This window comes from Teleopsis dalmanni, chromosome 1 (assembly GCF_002237135.1).
Source record: "Teleopsis dalmanni isolate 2A chromosome 1, ASM223713v2, whole genome shotgun sequence".
Lineage (NCBI taxonomy): Eukaryota > Metazoa > Arthropoda > Insecta > Diptera > Diopsidae > Teleopsis > Teleopsis dalmanni.
The window spans coordinates 172,153,246-172,173,223 of NC_051846.1; the positions used below are offsets into that span (position 1 = coordinate 172,153,246).

At 30.3% G+C, this 19,978-nt stretch overlaps 3 protein-coding genes across 3 annotated transcripts; 1 reads left to right on the forward strand and 2 right to left on the reverse strand.

Moving 5' to 3' along the window:
- Positions 1–71: 71 nt before the first annotated feature.
- LOC119670160 (anaphase-promoting complex subunit 1) lies at positions 72–8,616 on the forward strand. The gene is made up of 19 exons (XM_038080314.1): positions 72–413; positions 475–826; positions 888–1,052; positions 1,115–1,582; positions 1,642–1,765; positions 1,832–1,984; positions 3,075–3,267; positions 3,323–3,480; positions 3,547–3,654; positions 3,717–4,299; positions 4,355–4,618; positions 4,683–4,845; positions 4,986–5,870; positions 5,931–6,110; positions 6,177–6,711; positions 6,824–7,258; positions 7,330–7,584; positions 7,646–7,973; positions 8,042–8,616. The coding sequence occupies exons 1-19, from the start codon at positions 390–392 to the stop codon at positions 8,462–8,464; spliced, it is 5,796 nt and encodes a 1,931-aa protein (XP_037936242.1). The 5' UTR covers positions 72–389; the 3' UTR covers positions 8,465–8,616.
- A 1,734-nt stretch (positions 8,617–10,350) lies between these two features.
- On the reverse strand, positions 10,351–14,491 carry LOC119670161 (P3 protein). Its single transcript, XM_038080315.1, has 3 exons — positions 14,137–14,491; positions 10,925–11,766; positions 10,351–10,862 (listed from the first exon to the last, which is right to left on the reverse strand). The coding sequence occupies exons 1-3, from the start codon at positions 14,309–14,311 to the stop codon at positions 10,548–10,550; spliced, it is 1,332 nt and encodes a 443-aa protein (XP_037936243.1). The 5' UTR covers positions 14,312–14,491; the 3' UTR covers positions 10,351–10,547.
- Positions 14,492–16,482: 1,991 nt separating this feature from the next.
- On the reverse strand, positions 16,483–18,445 carry LOC119670162 (adenosylhomocysteinase). Its single transcript, XM_038080316.1, has 5 exons — positions 18,307–18,445; positions 17,986–18,176; positions 17,635–17,750; positions 17,346–17,571; positions 16,483–17,280 (listed from the first exon to the last, which is right to left on the reverse strand). The coding sequence occupies exons 1-5, from the start codon at positions 18,320–18,322 to the stop codon at positions 16,540–16,542; spliced, it is 1,290 nt and encodes a 429-aa protein (XP_037936244.1). The 5' UTR covers positions 18,323–18,445; the 3' UTR covers positions 16,483–16,539.
- Positions 18,446–19,978: the final 1,533 nt, after the last annotated feature.

A 19,978-nucleotide genomic window follows, 5' to 3' on the forward strand; every position in this document is an offset into this window, starting at 1 on the left:
ATTACAGTAGAATACTTTATTATAAATATTAAATATAAATTAAGAATTTCTTAAAATGTTAAATACAAATTTTTAAAATATTAAAGCGATGAAGATAATAATACCCAAATGATGCTGCTGTCAGAATTATAAAATGTGTTACATCTAAGTGCTTCTATTTTGCATCAGCTGTTACCAAAAGGTGTTTGGTGTTTTATTGTGAATGTAGTGTTTGAATATTTTGTGTTGTTTCTTAACCGGCCGGCATAGTTTAAGGATTTTATAATAAATATTCATTAAAAGTTTAAAGAAATTTCTTGTCTCACTTAATTATTAACTGTTTAATAAGTTATTTTCTGTGCATATAGCGCATTTAAAATTTTGCAAATCTGGATGAAACTAATGAAGTTATGATCGAGGCCGCTGAACCTTTGGTAAATCTTATATATATAACATAATATAGCAATATTTAAATATATTTTATAAACAATTTAGGAGTTTATACCTCAGGGTCGTCTGGCTTTTGAAGAACATCCTGGTCCTTTGGATACTAAAAATCATTTACTGCTGCCTTCTGAGTACATATTATTGCAACGCCTACAAAATGTAAACATATCGGAACCTGATGAACATAATGAGTTCTGGTGTTTGCGAGAAATATATGAAGACTGTAGCGAACGAAAAGTACAAGCACGTATAGTAAAACCACAAAAGAAACAGACGTTTAGTAAACAAAAATTTAAACCACCTAAAATTCCACAACCTACGCATGATTATATGTGTGATTATGTTATTAATTCAGAGGAAGAGTTGTACATTAAAAAGCACACAGCATTTTGGACTAGGGGTATACAATTAATAAAATGTATTTCTATATAAATATAATGTAAACTAATATTTCTACATAGGGATATCAGATGACGACATTGTTTTGCCGAGATTATGTTTCACTTGTGAAACTCCAATTAAGTTTGGTTTTTTTTGTAATAAGTCATTTATTATTGGAGGAAAACACAAGAAAAATAATGCTGAAAATGATAACGAAGATGATATATCTGCAGTCTGTTTGATTGGTACACTTTTGTAGTATATTTCTATATAAATTTTTATGCTCATAGATTCAATATGCTTTTAGATTCAAACTCACTACGTGTTTATTGTAGTAATGGAGAAGATTTCCTAAATAACCTAGAATTTCCCGTTTCAAATGTTTGGCCTACACGTTTTGGCATACTACTCGAAAAAGTTGCTTCAAAGACAGTGGTACAAAATATGACCATTGCAATGCCACGGCTTTTCTCTCTATCACATCCTTTAGATGAAATATGTCCAGTTTTAAACAAAACTTCTACCAATATAATAAGTTATCTTATAGAATCAGATTATATTATTATATTCTCATCAGAAATTAGTGATTTACTACTTTTATATGATAATAAAATTGGAAAACATTTTGTTTCGCGTTTAAGAAGAGCAACAGAAGAAGAGATCAATGCTGTTGGTGGTCAAAATGAGACAGGAGTAAGCGTTTTGCATAACTTCAATAGTATTAATCGTGGTGGCGTTAACAGTTATTCACATAACTCCATGAAGTTTACTGGAGGTAAGTTGACATTCTTTTAATTTAAGATTATATGCATATAAAGAGTTTTTATTATTTAGCTACATCGAAAAATAGCACAACAAATTATGGACGCTCTAGTCTTGCTAACTCGAACTATTCTTCGTACATAAGTAAATTTTTTTCCGGTGCACTTTCAATGAGTGGTGCTTTTGGAAATTTGAAGTAATTTTTAAATTATAGTACAATTTTATATTTGAAACAAAAAACATTTTGATTTTCTAAACACAGTCGTACAACACCGCTTAATCATTTACAATCTACAATGGGTCAACATTCCATTTTAATGCATGATATGCGAAAAGGCGGACAATCGCAACCATCTAAACCTATTGTACCAGAACTCTGTTTAGAGCATATTTGGACTGAAAATATTTTTGGCAAGTAAGGAAATATTTTTTTTAAACAAATAATTTTTTTAATATTAATTGTTTTTAAATGAATAGTATATTTTATTTTTTAAACAGTTTATTTTATTTTTCCAACAAATTTTTTATTTCTTAAAACCAATAATTTTAATTTTTAAAACATTTTTTTTAAGCAATAAATTTTTTGTAATAAAGTAATTTTTTCTGCGAAAAATTACTTATTTAAATAATTAATTAATATTTAATATTAATTAATATTAATATTTTTATATTTGTTTTAACAAATATTTTTATTTTTTTTTTAAGAAATATTTTTATTTTTTTTAAGAAATATTTTTATTTTTTTTTAAGAAATATTTACAATTTTTTTTTCACAAATTGTTTATTTTATTTTTTAACAAGTAGATAATTTTTTTTTATAACAAATGGTTTGATTTGTTTTAAAAAAAATAATTATTTTTTTTAAATAGTTTATTTCTTTTTTAAACAAATTATAATTTTTTTAACAAAGAGTTTTTTATTAAAATATTTTTTTTAAACAAATCATTTTTCTTTTTTAAAACAAATAGTTTTCTTTTTAAACAAATAATTGTTCTTTTTAAAACAAGTTATTTAATTTCTTCTTAAAATAAATAATTTGTTTTTAACAAATAATTTACTTTTATTTTTAACAAATAATTGATTATTTTTTAAAACAAATTTTTTTTTATAACTTATTTATTGTATTTTTTACACAAATGAATATTTATTTTTTTAAAACAAATAATTTATTTCTTTTTTAAGAAAATAATTTATTATTTTTTTTTCTAATTAATTTTTTTTAAAACAAATAGTTTATTTTTTTAAAATAAATAATTTCTTTTAAATAAAACAACTTCTTTTAAATAAATCATTTCTCAATTTAAAACCATTATTTTTTATAGAAACAATTTTATTTTTTTTTAAAGAAAAAATTTTATTTAAAAAGAAATTATTTTTTTTAAATGAAAAAAATTTTTTTTAAAAGGAAATTATTTTTTTAAAAAGAAATTATTTTTTTAAACAAATAAATTTTTTAAAATAAATTATTAATATTTTTTTAAATAAATAACTTATTCTTTTTTAAGTAATCGTGAATTCTGCGAAATTTCTTCTAAAGCCTTTTTGCATACTGATCTGCTTGGAGAAACATTTTTATGCTATTTACTATCACGTTCAAGTAAATTACAATTAGTAAGATTAACGAATTACCCGAAGAAAATTTTACAAATATCTACAATGTCCACAACCATTCCGGCTAAAGATGCTGTTTGTTTGGAAGTATGAACTACTCATAAATAAATTAAATTTTTAATAAATATATATAATTATATAGCGCATGAAAATGATAGCAGTTTTGGATCCATCAGGTTCTTTAATACTTTATACTGGTGGTATTTTAGTATCCAAAGTGCATGTAGGTCCTGTAATTATGCCACCAACAGGCACTATATTGACAAGCTTTATTAAATCACCCAACTTATCATTCCCAAGGTAATAAATTTAAATTAGCAAAACATTTTTTTATTAAATTAATTTATTTTAATTTATATATTATAGACGTAGCAGTCTTTTGCCGACTGTACAAAAACCAGGTGACTCTACTTTTGATGATGAATTACATTTTCTTTCACCAGTTCATCCATTACAACCAACTGCAACAAACCGGTATAAACAATTGTTTATTAGTTGTTTGATTTAATATTGTAATACTTAAATTAATTTTCTAGGTGTGTTAATGCTGTTTGTCTAGGCTTAAGAGATCCGGTTGGTAATCGCTTAACATTGGTTTACCCGTCCGACAAAATGTACCGTATTGCGTTACCTTTAATTAATGAAACAAAATTCATAAGTCGTTGCATTAGCGCATTACGTCAAATATTGAAAAAAGAGGAATTCTTACAGATGATTATACGCTGGTATGCTGCACGCAATCCACCTGGTTCACGTGATTATACAATTGAGCAAGAATGGAAAGTTTTTATGAATCTACTTTTGGAGTTAATGGGTTTGCTGGCTTCAAATAATGATACGAGTGCTAGTACATCGACTTCGTTTAATGCTGAAGAACCCAAAAAACGAAAGAAAAATGATGAAATCACAGAAGGCACAGATGAAGACTGGACTTTTATGTTGAAAATTTTAGATGGGAAAACTGAGAATAACACACTCAATATAACAAACAATAATCGTATTGATACAAATGCTTGTCTATTTAAAAAAGTTCCTTCGATATTCTGTGGACTGCATTTGCTTTATGAGGATTTTAAATTAGATGAATCTCTTTATGATTGTTTACCATATTTAGCAAAGGTTTGTTTAACAATATTCAAATAATTTTATTTAATTCATTTTTTTTTTGTATTAGTTCTTGCATCAAATGGCGATCGATATGGAATTAACCACTTATATATTTCATTACACGCTTGATTTTCCTAAACTTGCGTTTAAAACCAGTAAAGAATTTATATTTACTGAGCAGCATGCAGCGCAAATGTTGCATAAGGAATTCTTAATAGAACCAGCACCAAGTATTTATATGCAATTGGAGTACATACTTAAAGGAAATCTCAAAGCTGCTCGCTATTCATATGTGGATGGGATTAATAACTTAAGCCGAAATATACTACAAGTATAGAAACTAGAAATATAGAAACTTGTTAAATGCACATATTTTTAAATTTACTATATTTTAGATTATATCTCTTATTATGCATGGACATAAAAAAAGCAAGAATTGGATTAAACCCTTAAGTTTTTCAGAAACTGTAGAAACCAACTATCAAAATCAACCTAAACGCTGTATATTCGTTAATGTGCCTCGGTCGGAGCAGGTTATACAGCTGCTAATTATGATGGGTTAGTATGTTTATTATTTCATAAGTTGAGTTTCATTAAAATAACAAATATGAATATTATCAATTCCCTAAGATTTTGCATTCTTTAAACTATTATATTACAATAAATATAATAATTTAATATAATTTATAATAATATAGGTATAAAAAGAAAGGATATTGAACGTTTGCCGATAGCAATTCATTTAATAATTGCTCAATGCCTGGAATATTCACGCCTCAATCCACCGATTGGTTGTACTCCTGCAACATACGAATTGATTTTGCGTTCTGAGTTAGTGGAACACGCAAAACTTAGTGCTGATTTTGTTAAAAAAAATTGTCATACTTCAAATCCCGATATCGAAGATTCTCTATCAGCACGCTGTCCGCCTTCTAGAAGTGGTATTGCTAAAATGGAAGCTATTCTCGACGATGGCATGGATAATATTGATACAAAATTATTAAGCTTAAGATTTCCCGATGATATGCGTATTGCAGAGGTTCGTCGTCTATTAACCTCATCAGAATCGGTGTTAATTGATATAACGCAATCACCAGGCACATCCGATCATGATTTTATTGAAGAGCAAGAAAAGCAATTATTTGCTATGTGCACACGTACGATGACTTTGCCAATGGGTCGAGGCATGTTTACTTTGCGTACATCGATGCCAACACCAACTGAGTCAATGCCAATACCTAAACTATGCTTAACTGGCAAGGAACCAATCAAAGGTGCAACCATAGAAATGCAACAAATTGAGTTTCCCGCAAATATGAGTTTATGGCCAACATTTCATAATGGTGTAGCAGCAGGATTAAAAATATCACCAAACGCACGCGATGTTGACTCAACTTGGATAGTATATAATAAACCGAAAGGACAAACTGATATCTCAACTGAACATGCCGGTTTTTTAATGGCACTCGGCTTAAATGGCCACTTAAAAACTTTATCATTTATGAGCGTTTATGAATATTTGGTAAAGTGTGATGAAATGACAAGTATTGGTTTACTGTTGGGTATATCTGCTACGCATAGAGGTAAGTATTTCTATTACATATATAACAAGTATTTTAGAAAGTAAATGCTAATACTTACAGGTACTATGGACAATACAACTACCAAACTATTGAGTGTGCATATTGAAGCGCTATTGCCGGCAACGGCTTTAGAATTGGATATACCACAAAATATACAAGTAGCTTCCTTGATGGGTATTGGTCTAGTATATCAGAGTACTGCAAAACGTCATATAGCAGAGGTATTGCTGCAGGAAGTAGGTAAATCAAGTCGTTTGTCTTTAAGGTTTCAAAAATATATATCTAATAATTGTTTTGAATTTTAAGGTCGACCTCCGGGACCAGAAATGGAAAACAGTATTGAACGTGAATCATATGCGCTAACTGCAGGCTTAGCTTTGGGTTTAGTTACTTTGGGGCAAGGTGAATCACCAGCTGGTCTACGTGATCTACAATTGCCGGACACTTTACATTATTATATGGTGGGTGGCAATAAACGTAACTTAACTGGTTCGCAGAAAGAAAAGTACAAATTACCATCATTTCAAGTGCGTGAGGGTGATAATGTGAATATAGATGTAACTGCACCCGGTGCTACGTTAGCGTTAGGTTTAATGTTCTTTAACACAAATAATCGTGCTGTAGCAGAATGGATGGATCCGCCAAACACACGCTACCTATTAGATTTAGTGCGGCCCGATTTGTTATTACTGCGTACAATAGCCAGAGGTCTTATACTTTGGTCTAATATTGAACCAAGTGAGAATTGGCTATTTAATCAATTTCCTGAAAATTTAAGATTTGATATAATGCGAGGTGCTACTGTTAAAGATAGTGAAGATATAGATCATGAAGCAATCACGTAAGTGTTATAGAATAAAACGTATTTGAGATATAGTGTTTTCACAAGCTAATTGGTCATAAAATAATAAATATTTCGTTTTTGTTTAATTTCTTTTTCTGGTTTATTGCAGTCAAGCTTACTGCAACATAATAGCTGGTGCAGCGTTTTGCATTGGTATTAAATATGCAGGCACAGAAAATCAGGAAGCATTCAAAACCTTACGTATGGCAATCAAAATGTTCTTAGGTTTTCCTGGCAAATATATTGGAGAGTTTGCTGGACGCACAACAATTGAAACTAGTCTTATGTTAATATTAGTTTCAATATCATTGGTTTTTGCGGGTTCAGGAGATTTGGAAATACTGCGAATAATACGTTATTTGCGTTCACGTATCGGTCCTCAGCACTCACAAGTCACTTATGGTTCACACTTGGCTATACATATGTCATTAGGCTTATTGTTTTTGGGTGCAGGTCGTTTTACCATAGCTAAAACTCCGGAAGCCGTAGCGGCATTAGTGTGTGCATTTTTTCCCAAATTTCCAAATCATAGTAATGACAATAGGTAAGCTACTATGATACTACTATGAAATTTATAACAAAAATATAAATAATAAATTATATATTTTTTTTAAGATATCATCTACAAGCTTTTCGTCATTTATATGTTTTGGCTGTAGAACCACGTCTTTTTTTGCCACGAGATATTGACACAAAAAAATTGTGCCTTTGCAGTATTTCTGTGCTTGAAGTTGGTTCTAAAGAATTAAAACGTATACCAATGGCACCATGTATGTTGCCTAACTTAGATACTTTGCAAAAAGTTATAGTTGACGATCCAAATTATTGGCCAGTATGTTTTGAGAAAAATCGCAACTGGCAGCAATTAATGTAAGTTTTAATAAATTTTAATTTTTTTTCAAAAATTTAACTAATTAAAATAATTGAGTAGAAACGCTTTAAAGAACTCGGCATGCATTGATATTAAGAAACGCTCTGGTTGCCTATCGCATCTCGAAGATCCAGATCGTTTAAAAAGTCTTTTTGCACAAACACTTACTACTGAACAATATAATTGTTGGGAAATTGATACAAAAACATTGGAACGTTTCTCAAATGAATCATATGTCATTGCGTTTACTGATCGTTTTCTACATATGGACAAGGATAGTGTGAATGATATTGAATATCAGAAAAAACAACAATTGACTTTATTATTTTATAACGCTGTTATTAGGGATAAAATGCATGTATTACCCATATATCTAGCTATTTTTGATGTAAGTTATATGATTTTTATATAGTTTGCTATAAAATATATAAATAATTTCTTTTATTTATATTTCAGCACATTTGTCGTATCAAAAAATTACCTTCATCAATTGATGTTTGGCAAATAAAACTAATAGATACTTATATCGATCATTATCAGAAAGATCATATATTATTTTCAAAGGAATTAGTCAACTCTAATTTAGAAAGATTGAAATTATATTTTGAAAATTCTCTGCATGAACTGAATGTATACTTAAAACTCTTTGTTTCTACTTCAAGCTTTGATGCTAGCATCTTGGCAGACCTTAGCACTGCAGATATGGCACGATTGATGGCGATTATAAATTATTATAACTTAACACCGAATGTTGTAGAGCACCTTAACATTTCTAATACCATTTGCTACGAGGGTTATCTTTATGAGTTGGCAAAAAATAAGTTGGAGCCACGCACAATATTTTCTTTAATTAAGATATTATTACAAAATAGTGATTAATTTAAAAAGTCACTGTCTTTTTTTTTTTAGATTGAAGTGTTATTGTTAACTTAAACGTTTTCTAGATTTCTATTATATGAACTCATTATATATCTTTCTTTATATAATATCATTCACCAATGTGTTGTGGTATTTAGATACATAAGCATAGTTATCTATAGTATAAATAATTATATTTGTAGATGCTCAATTAAATATAACATTTTCATAAGAATCAATAATTGAATTAAAAATTTATTGAAAATTTTATTACATTATCAGTTCAATAATAATTTATTTATTATTTATCTAAGCAATAATTTCTTTTTCTTTTTTACGTTTTTTTTTTATTTAAATGATTTAATAAATCATTTAAATTTTGTATATATGACTGCATTTTCATTTATCTTTCTTCTGTCAGAATTTATTAACTCAGCTCAACAGGTATCTCTTGAAAGCAAAAACATAAATGGCATAGGATGAAAGTAGGTGTCGGTTGAATATGTTGCGGATAAAGAAGCAGAAAAGTGAACGTGTAGATATTGAAACTAGCCTAGGTTGAGGTAAAGATAACTTGTCTTATTTACGATGCAAAGCCATAAATCAATGGGACTCAAGCTCATGTGTAATCTTAACGTTAATCTATGTAATTTAATCTTATTACCTGAATAACTTTATTAATTGAATGATGTTAGATCGGGTAATGTAAGAAAGGAAGTGAAAACCTTAATATGAAGTCACAATTATTATTTTATACTATTTTTATACTGATGAAGATATGTTGTCGTGGCTTATCTTAAGCTGTAGAAATCTTCTGAGTCATCATTGTAATACCTTAATGTGGAGTACTATATATTAAGTAAATGGAAAATGTCCTAAAAAACTGTTAAAGAGGTTGTTCCGCTGCATTGACGTGGTAAGTTTTCTTCACCTGGAGCCAGATTAAGTTTAACATTTGTATCTATCCTAGTTTATTCGCTCATATCATACACCATTTCAATCCACACTGCTACGCTTATTTGTTTTTCAAATCAACGCTATTTACAATAACAATGATCGATTAAGTGCAGTAAGATAACGGTGTGTGCTGAGATAAATAGAGCGAACACACCCACTAATACTTTCCGACATTTCAATATTGTATCTTATTTTTATTTATAGTTTTGTACATCATACCATGTTTTCACCATGTCTTATTTAGGCAGTATTTCTTATTAAAGCCGCTAATCGGGATAATTTACCACACAAACAACTTTCATAGAAATGAGCTCATTATAAATAAATCAATTGATTTAAGGCGAAAAATGTTAAACGCAACCACTAAAAATAAATTTCCCACAAGGAAAATCACCAAAGTTTGAAATATTTTTATTTATAAGCAAAATCTAAACAGCTTTTGCACAAATATAAATCAGCTTATGACAATGGAAACGATGAAATCTTCTTTTCATTAACATAAGTAGCTTTAACTGCAGTGGAAACATGATATAGTTATTCGCATGAATAAACCCGAGATTCAGAAAGTGGTAAGTTGAGAAAAAATTGTATTAAATGCTATCACCAGCCATTATTGAACTATTGTAAAATTTATAAAAAATTGCTTAAATCTATTTAAAGTTATTGTGTAGTAATGTAATTTATTGTGTAATTAGTTCTTTGTTAGTCAAAATCATAAGGGTCTATGTCCGCAATTTACCTGCCTACTGTAGCCAAATGCCATTACCTATTCTCGGTGTAGTTTCGTCAGCCATAAGAATTCTTAAACGGCAATAAGAATTCTTAAACGGCAATAAGAATTCTTAAACGGAAATAATAACAGAAAATATATGTATAAGTTTGTATAAACTTCGTTTATGGTTTATTTTATAAAAGTACATTTTCAACAATAAAAATAATATATATTAACACATAAAAATAGTAATAAATAAGGCGTTAAAAACCGTATATGGTTGTTATTTACTAGCAATTTAAAGCAACGGAACACTAAATTTTATGTAATTTTTTCCGTTTCATTTTTGTTCTACATGATATACATATTATAAAAAACACTTAAGAACCGAGAATATAAAAAATGTATATATCTTGTATAATTCTTACTTATAACCTAATTATGCTCAACGATATACTGCTGTTCTGGCAATCCGTCTTTAATAATTCTTCTAGTGCACCGCTTATATATATATAAACCCAATAACGGAAAAGGTGTCATAATAGCCACAGCGACGGGTATAACAGTTGTCAAATCAGCTTGTGGTTGTGGTAAACTAAAGCGGAGTAGAAATATAGCAATTCCGGTATTCTGTATTCCAGTTTCAATCGCTATTGTAAGTGCATCTACAGTGTTCTGTCGTAAAGCTTTAGCTACAAACCATGCAAATATATAGCCAAGCCACGGAAGTGATAACCCAGCGACGATAATCTGCCCAAAAAAAAATTTGATTTTAATTAAAAATAATATATACAATATATATTTCTGATTACCTGCCATGAAAAAAGTTTGAATATATATAAATTAGTAACGATAGCGAAAATGATAATGAATAAAATTAAACAAGAAGAAATCGGTTTCAACAATCGAACTAATATACCAGCCAAACGCTTAGCGTATCGTTGTATTAACAGTCCAATTCCTAGTGGCACTACTAGACAAATTGCAAATGTTGCTATATTTGTATACGGTACCTTCATGCTGCCACGTTCAAAAATAACATGGCCCAAGGTAAATAGCCATAAAGGCATCATGCCAAAAGCAGCAAAATTACTTATTGTAGTCATCAGTATCGAAAGATTGATATTTCCACCCAAAATAACAGCCCATATATTCGAAGCGCCGCCACTTGGCGATACACCAGTAAAAAATAGACCTAACTGCATTTCAACAGAATCGGGAAAGATTAAATAACCCAGCACATAACTTAATAGTGGCATAATAATGAACTGTGTCATAAACCCAATTGTTGGACCGACAGGGCGTGACATAAGACCTCGTAACACATGTACATCTAATGCTGCACCAAAATTGATATAAAGTAATGAAACTAGTAATGCCACAGATCCTGTAAAAACGTGATCAATAACACGCATACGTCGTGTAATGACAAGCTCTAAGCTTTCAGCGTTTCGTTCTTTATAACCGGTTTCATTGTTTGTTAATTCCACATAAACACGTGTTCCACCCATGAAAATAGCATTGATTGTCACATTTCCACGCCACGATTTTGTAAATGGATCTATATCGGACGCATGTATAATATGCTCTACATATGCTAAATCTGGTTTTTCACTATGAAGCTGGAAGCTCGTATCTTTCTCGACATAGACATCTATTGAAAGAAATTTAAGTTAGATTTAACTAGATTAATATTGTATAGTGATAGTCTAGAACTGCAACGATTGTTTCCAATTTTATGATTTAATACAACAATATCATAGATTTGTTGTTTATTTATTAGGGAACTCTGGTACTTAAGTCACTGTTGAGAGCGGTAATTAACAGATCCAGCCGCTTCTAAAATTACAACAGAAGATGGAATCACAATAGATCTTATGAGTCATATTGTATCATTGTCCCTACATTTATAAACGTGTAATGCGAGTACTACTATTTATCTATATGTTGTACATAAAAGCCAGCCAATTTTATATTAACATTTTTAGTACATATGGTTGGAGTTCTAGACTATTGTCATAACGCTTATAACAATAAAGAAAATACTTTTAAAAGAAAATAATATCGTTATGTTTATTGACAAAAATTAATGAGGTGATTTCCAACACCATGTTTTGTACTATGATTTATTTAATTATAATATTTACTATATACACATATCTCCCATACATAACATACAACATAATTACATATATACACAACATATCTAACATGTCTTGTTAGTAGGGTTGAAGAGAGTATCATATGGTGAAAAATATTTTTTCTCACATTAGTTAAGATGACTATCTCTGGTATAATCCCTTTTGAGAATGCAGAACGGCGGTTAGTTGTCGAAATTGACGAGTGGCTTTGGGTCGTTTTTAGAATCATTTCCAATCCTTTCTTGATCCTAAACAACTCCCTCTTTTCTTACACTATCCTTACCTAACCAGATCCCAGCTAATATACGTAATATCAATACGTAACTGTAATTCATATCGTATTTGCAAACCTGCTTATTCTTAACAATCCGGTTCTTAACGGATTCGGTTCTTATCTGTTTATTATCTAGAAATAAAGCAGTCATTTCAGCATGATCGATTAACCAACAAAACACAATATAAGTTTGACGTGTCCTCAGCATATTATAAGTGAATGGCTTTAAAGTTAGTGGTTTGTATATTGCTTTAGTGTCTATTTAAATAAAATGGAGACATTTTCCAATTTTTCAGAAGTTAAGATTAGAGTAATGGTTGGCTTACACACGGGGTATTTTGGTAATTTTTGAACATTTAAGGTTGATAGAACCAAAAACTAAACTAAAGTGTTCGTTAGCCTCAGTCGGATGATTGTTAGCATCACTAACCTACACCACCTTCCACTCTTTCGTTACAAGTTTGTGTTTACATATTTGTAAAAATATCAATAATTCTCTGGGACTGCAACGCTCAGCGGGAATCCAAGTCATTGAATGGGGCGGTCAGGAACTTTTTACTTGGACACCACTTTAAAGTTAGTACTAGCCAAACTTTGAAAATCAAATGTTTCTATACATCATGCAAATAGCTGATATAACAACCTGCATTACGACAGAAACATGCGAAACCATGATTTTTCTTTAGAACAAGCATATAGACTTTCATAAAAATACAGATTTAAATCTTATTCCAACAGATGTTTTTCAATCACAATTATTAAGTTTGATAATCGATAAGTTGAGGAATCTTTAGCAATTAAGTAAAAGTTACAAGAAGATTTCGCAATGGTCAGTTTGGATGGTTAAACTTGTCATCAAGCAAAGTTTTGTTTTGCGATCGTCCCACTTTTATGTTGGAGATTAGGCAGAACTTTGTATAGGCATCTTTTCATTTGCCAATTTTATCGTACACTTATTGTTCTTAAAAAGTTTAACTTCAGTGAAGATTTCAAATTTTATTAGGATTCTGTAAACATATCACATTATTCTGTACACTTCATTTGATGAGTATATATGACACCTAAGTCTGAAACGGTTTTCTGAGATTGCTTCTAAAAACAAAATTTCACAGTAGTTTTATTCTTCTTAGGAAACTATTCTGCATTGATGGCTTCATGTTTTTTTAAGAATTCTCTAAGCATGTCATCCAATTTTGCACATCATTTGATGATTATCTATCTAAATACTAGATAAACGTGTTCATGTACACCTGAGTTAAAAGCGGTTTCCTAAGCTCGCTTCTAGAACCAATATTATGTAGGGTTTATTTCATTTGTTATGACACAATAAAATAATTTTGAATATGTAATCTCATATATATCATATCATAATAGCTTTTTGTTAGAGATATAGAAATAGAGAAATTATTAGTCACTTGCAAGTGATTTCTATAAAGACCAATTCAGCTTTTATTTAAAAATTTAAATCCTTTCAATGTTATATACTTAACAAATTAATTGAGTATCTTTTTAGATAATAATTTTAAATTGTTTTTTATCGGTTAATGGGTTATTATTTGTGCATGTTTACAATATGAATGGGGATTTTTTTTTTAGGAAAGCTTAGTACTTGAGATTTCTAATAGAACCACTGCACTTGTCCCCATATGCATTTCCAATTTATACGGCGTAAAATTCGCTGTCCAAATTGTTACGGGGTGCGGTAAGATCAGTTGATTTGCATTTGCATAAGAGACAACCGCGGAGAGTGCGGATATCAGAAAAATTAATGCGGATTTCATCATGAGATTTGATTTAAATTATATTTCTTTTAAAGTTACTATCTTATCAATGATTAAAAACAATGTTTGTTGTGTACATTTTTAAAATAATTCTCTTTTTAAAACTATGTAAACATCACTTTTTGTTATATACTAGCGCTACTTCTGAACGCACAATCACAGCCAAACGAACTTCCCACCATAAAACCGAAAACCCAACTAAAAACTTGTTCAAGTGTTTTTTCGCTTTTCTGCTTTCTCCCCTTTGATCAGTTTGCTTCATACGGCAGTGGCTTTCGTCGTAGCAATTTGTAAAACGTAAGCGTTTACACTGCAGCTAAAGAGAATGTGTACGATACCGTAAAGACGATAGCCAAAGCAGCCAACTTCCAGAAAGATTCAATGCATATACATATGATAATGTGATTTTTTTTCGGTAAGTTGAAAGAATCGAAAGCTACAATCAGAGACTTGAACCTATAAAAACCACCTCTTAGGAATGCAAAATGGACAAATTTCGCCCATTGGATCATAAAGATCAAAAGCTGAAACCCCATTTTAGTAAACAAGGGAAAGGTAGAAATTAGAATATAGAATATTGAATATTTAAACAACAAATATATCTAAATAAAAATTTGAAACAAGTGAGCGGAGGAGGGGAGAATGTTCTTGGCAGGTAGTAATTACTGTAACCACGATTGTAGAGTGGATAAAGGGCCGGATATTGAGGAAGCTCGTATCTTATATTATTGTGTACATCAATGTCAAATTCAGCTGGGTAAAAACACTATTCCGAAGATTATGACTTCTGGTAAAGTATCAACGTGCTAACAAAAAGTCATCTAAGCACTCGATATTAAAAGACTTGTAGATAGCAGAATTGGGAAAATATTTGCTATTGGATCTGCGCTTGTAGTTAATGTAGTCCGAAAGTACTCTACTTTCAAATGAACGTTTAGCAAGCAATGAGAGATATGCTCCCCGCTACTAAATTCGAGCATCTTCTCTGAAATCCATTAAGGAATAAACCAGATTCTCAATTGCGACTTCAATGTTAGCATCATTTTGATATTCAGCGAGCTGCGGTTCTGCTTGAACCTCGTCATTGACAATGTCGTGGCTTTTAACCTCGCTTACGCATAAAGAGAAAGTCACGCCAAACTGTGAAAGGTGCCTTTTTAAGATAATATTTTAATTACTTGACCTTATGTGATACTTCAAAACGACTTTGGGGTAACCTAGCAAGACTTGGCATAGAAAATTTAGACAATTCGGCGTCTAATATAGGCGAGTGCTTTTTCTTACACTTGACCGCAATATTAAGGATTGTTTGCTGATAATATATATGATCTTCAATAAGAAAATCTGTTAGATGACGTTAGTGATGAAAAATGTGGTTGCCAAATCTTATAAAAAAGTTTATTCAATTTTTTTTACAATATTATACAATTTCCTATTTTTTATTTATAAATGCAAATTAAAATAAAATTTTCACATAACTGCATAATTCAAAAGGTGTCGTAGCTCCTAAAATAATTGTCCCATTTAATTTCACAATTATTATGAAAAAAGTGAAGCGGCAACTCTAAAATTATCCTTTAATTTGAATTATAGTTCGTATAAGTACAGACTGAAAATACGCTAAGTACTGGTCCTAGAATAATCTTTATTATTAATATAAATAGTCAATTTCCGTTAAACAGTCCAATTGTTCTGCTCGATATATCTTTAGAGTACTTTTAAACTAATCTATAGGCATAAGTGGCTCCTTAGGGTCGCTGGTTTAAGCTAACCGAAACTAGTCTGTATAAACTTATTAGTGGATAGTTGTATTATTAGTGTTTCCAATTCTAAAAACAATTCTATCGAACAGTTTTGTACAGAAAAAAAATAATTGCTAAAATTCTCGATGTTCGAATATGGGGCAAGCGTGTCGAAAATGTTAGAATACTATATATTATTTCATCATTTGTATTAAACAATATGGAAGTAAAATGGCAGCTTAAACAAATCGAGGTTTCCCGGAGCTACTCATTAGCACAGGCGGCAAAGTGCCTTTTACACATCGTAATAGATATAACATACATATTAGAATATTAAAAGATTGAGAAAGAAAGAAATTTTCTGAGCATTAACATTCTCTCGGCAGTAATAAGACAAAATCTCGATCATTTTTATTTAGAATAGAAAAATAATTTTTAGCTTTTATTTTTTTTTATTAAAATAACTAAAAAATTTTATAAACAAAATCACTAATATCTATAGTGATCGGGTTTGAAGGGACCAGTTTTTGGTACACCCAAGTATTTAGATTGTTTGTCTGTGAGTTTGGTAAGTTTAACGCCCAATTTTTCCAAATGCAAACTAGCAACTTCTTCGTCCAAAATTTTTGGTAACATATGTACACCGATTGAATATTTTTCAGCTTTTGTCCAAAGTTCGATCTGTGCAAGTACTTGATTAGTAAAAGAGTTGGACATAACGAAACTGGGATGTCCATGTGCACAACCCAAATTCACCAAACGGCCTTCAGCTAGCAGTATAATATGACGTCCATTTGACAGTGTATAACGATCAACTTGAGGTTTAACGTTGATTTTTTCCTTGGCATTGGCATTTAACCACGCAACATCAATTTCGCAATCAAAATGACCAATATTACAAACGATAGAATCGTCATTCATATTTAGAAAATGTGCACTAGTAATAATGTCCTCGCAACCAGTAGTAGTGACAAATATAGTTGCTTCTTTACTAGCTTCTTCCATGGTGGTAACTTCATAGCCTTCCATAGCAGCTTGTAAAGCATTGATGGGATCAATTTCAGTAATAATGACGCGACCACCGAATCCTTTTAATGCTTGAGCACAACCTTTGCCAACATCACCATAACCAGCAACGCAGCAAACTTTTCCTGCAATCATAACATCTGTGGCACGTTTAATACCATCAATTAAAGATTCGCGGCAGCCATATAAATTATCGAATTTGCTCTGTGTAATTGTAAAGAAATATAAATCATTTTTATTTCGGATAATATTTTAGTTCAATGAAATACCTTTGTAACAGAATCATTAACATTAATTGCAGGTACTCCTAAACGTCCATCCTTGAACATTTTATACAAATTATGTACACCAGTTGTGGTTTCTTCACTCAAGCCTTTAATGTCCTTTAGGTATTGTGGGTATTTATCATGCACCAAATTTGTTAAGTCACCGCCATCATCTAAAATCATGTTAAGAGGTTTACCATCAGCGAATACTAGAGTTTGTTCAATGCACCTAAAGAATTAATTATATTGTGTTATTATTTCATTATGATTGTATATTTTCAGTATAAATTACCAATTATATTCCTCATCAGTTTCGCCCTTCCATGCGAACACTGGTATGCCAGCTGCGGCTATTGCTGCAGCAGCATGGTCTTGAGTACTGAATATGTTACAGCTGGACCATTGTACCTTTTGAAAATATTATAGTTAATAACATCATGTAAAAAATAAAAAGTTGAGAAACGGAAATAATGTTGTCAACTGTTTAAACTTGAACTGCTGACCCGCTTATCTCACGCGTCGATTTAGCATTAGCACAATAGACCAATATGGAGATTTTCGTAAAAATATTTACGTAGAGATAAGCAATCAAACAGAAATATTTTTGGCTACATTATTTGTTGCTAACTACGTATTCACTTACCTCAGCACCAAGTTCTACGAGCGTTTCTATCAGCACTGCTGTTTGTACTGTCATATGAAGGCAGCCCGCAATACGTGCCCCCTTTAAAATCTTAGAGGGACCGTACTTCTTTCTGCAGGCCATCAGTCCAGGCATTTCGTTTTCCGCAATGATAATAGCCTTTCTGCCCCATTCTGCGAGTTTAATATCAGCTAAAAATAAAATGCAATTAGTGTTGCATATCGCCTTTAACCTCAAATGCTTTGGTATATATTGAGAGATGCCGGCCAATAATTCGTGGTCAATTAACAATTGGCTCAATTTGACTCTTAATTTACTTACCGACTTTGTATGGCATGATTGAATCTGGTAAAATACTGAATAAAGTCCTTTAATATATTTTTACCAAACTTATTTACGTTAACTGCAAAATTCGAGCTATACCCACACCGCGATGATTGCCAAGAACTGACTGAATAGAAATGTGAAAACAAACGCGAAGAACAATGATAAAACGTGCTTTGCTATAAAGCAGTACTGATGCGAAACCTCTTATCTGACGCTAGTTGTTATTGATCATGCGTGTGAAATGCACAAACAGTTGACAAAATTATAGCACAAATAATGTCGACATTCATATTTTCGTACGGTGGCTGAAAGAGGTTTCTTTTAAACTATTTAAAGTTTTTATTAATTAATAAAATAGATTTAATTGTTTAATGACTTGTTATTATAACTAATATAGCTTTATGGCTATAACAAATATGCATCGATTCAATAAATATGAGAAGAGCACAACTAAAATTAATTAAATATTTTTCCTTTACTTGTAAACTTCATTTTACTTGTATAATAACAGTGCCTAAATCGAATAATAATTTAAACAATAATTGATCTTGTGTTATTTAATTAATTTAATTAAAATTTAAAAAGGATGATATTTGCTGTTTAATGCAATAAGATGATAACAACCCATAAATAACATATAATTTGTTAAGTTATATAGCATGCTTGTTGCAAAAAAGATCATGGGGAGCCTTATTATAAGTTTATATGTTTTATGTTATTATATTTTTAGATATTTTACGAAGCTATGAAAGATAGCCATAGTTTTCTACATCCACAAAAGCGGTATGTCAAAACCGCTTTTCACTGGTAACTACCAGTTGATGGATAGTCTACCATAAAGCTACCGCCCCGTTTCGATCCTTACCTCCATTTCTAAACTGTATGAGACCTTCTCTGCCTAGCTTTCAGATCAGATTTCGAAACAACTCTTCAACGATGTCTGTGATGTGCAAAATATTTAATTATTTTATATATATAATTTACATATATACATAATTTACATATACACGAAATATATTGAAATTAATTTAAAAATTCACAAAACTAGTTTTTCAATACTGCTTTATTTAGTTGTGCAAAATATTTAATATATTTTATGTATTTAATTTCTAACCGACATTAATTTAAAATTAGCAATAGTTGCTTCTCAACACTGTTTTTTGAGGTTGTTTTACACAAAATATTTAATATATTTTATAAAAATATAAAATGTTTGTCTTAATTTACTAAAATAAATAATTATCATTTTTTTAATATATTTATTCCATAAATGTTTACCATATGCACATATTAATTTATAACAAATTACTGACGTTTTAAAAAGTTAGAGAAGATGGTCACTTTATTTTTGAGTAAAGAGTGGAAAACATGGCTCATTTCACTAACAATTGCCGAATATGCACTCAGTCTGTTTTCAACCATCAGCGGAATTGGTCTTGTTGTCGGTTGGTTTTTGGTTTATGTCCATTCTAATTAGAGAAAATAATTGTTGACGCTGTAAAATATTTTATAAAAATTGGGCACCGCGCCCATAATTTTAATTCGTTATAAACAAATTTCAATCACAATTTTAGACATTTTTAAGTGAAAAAGGTAAAATGTGTGTGTATTTTGAAATAATAATGTAATTCAAACTGAAATGCAAAAAAGTTAGTACGATTTTTAG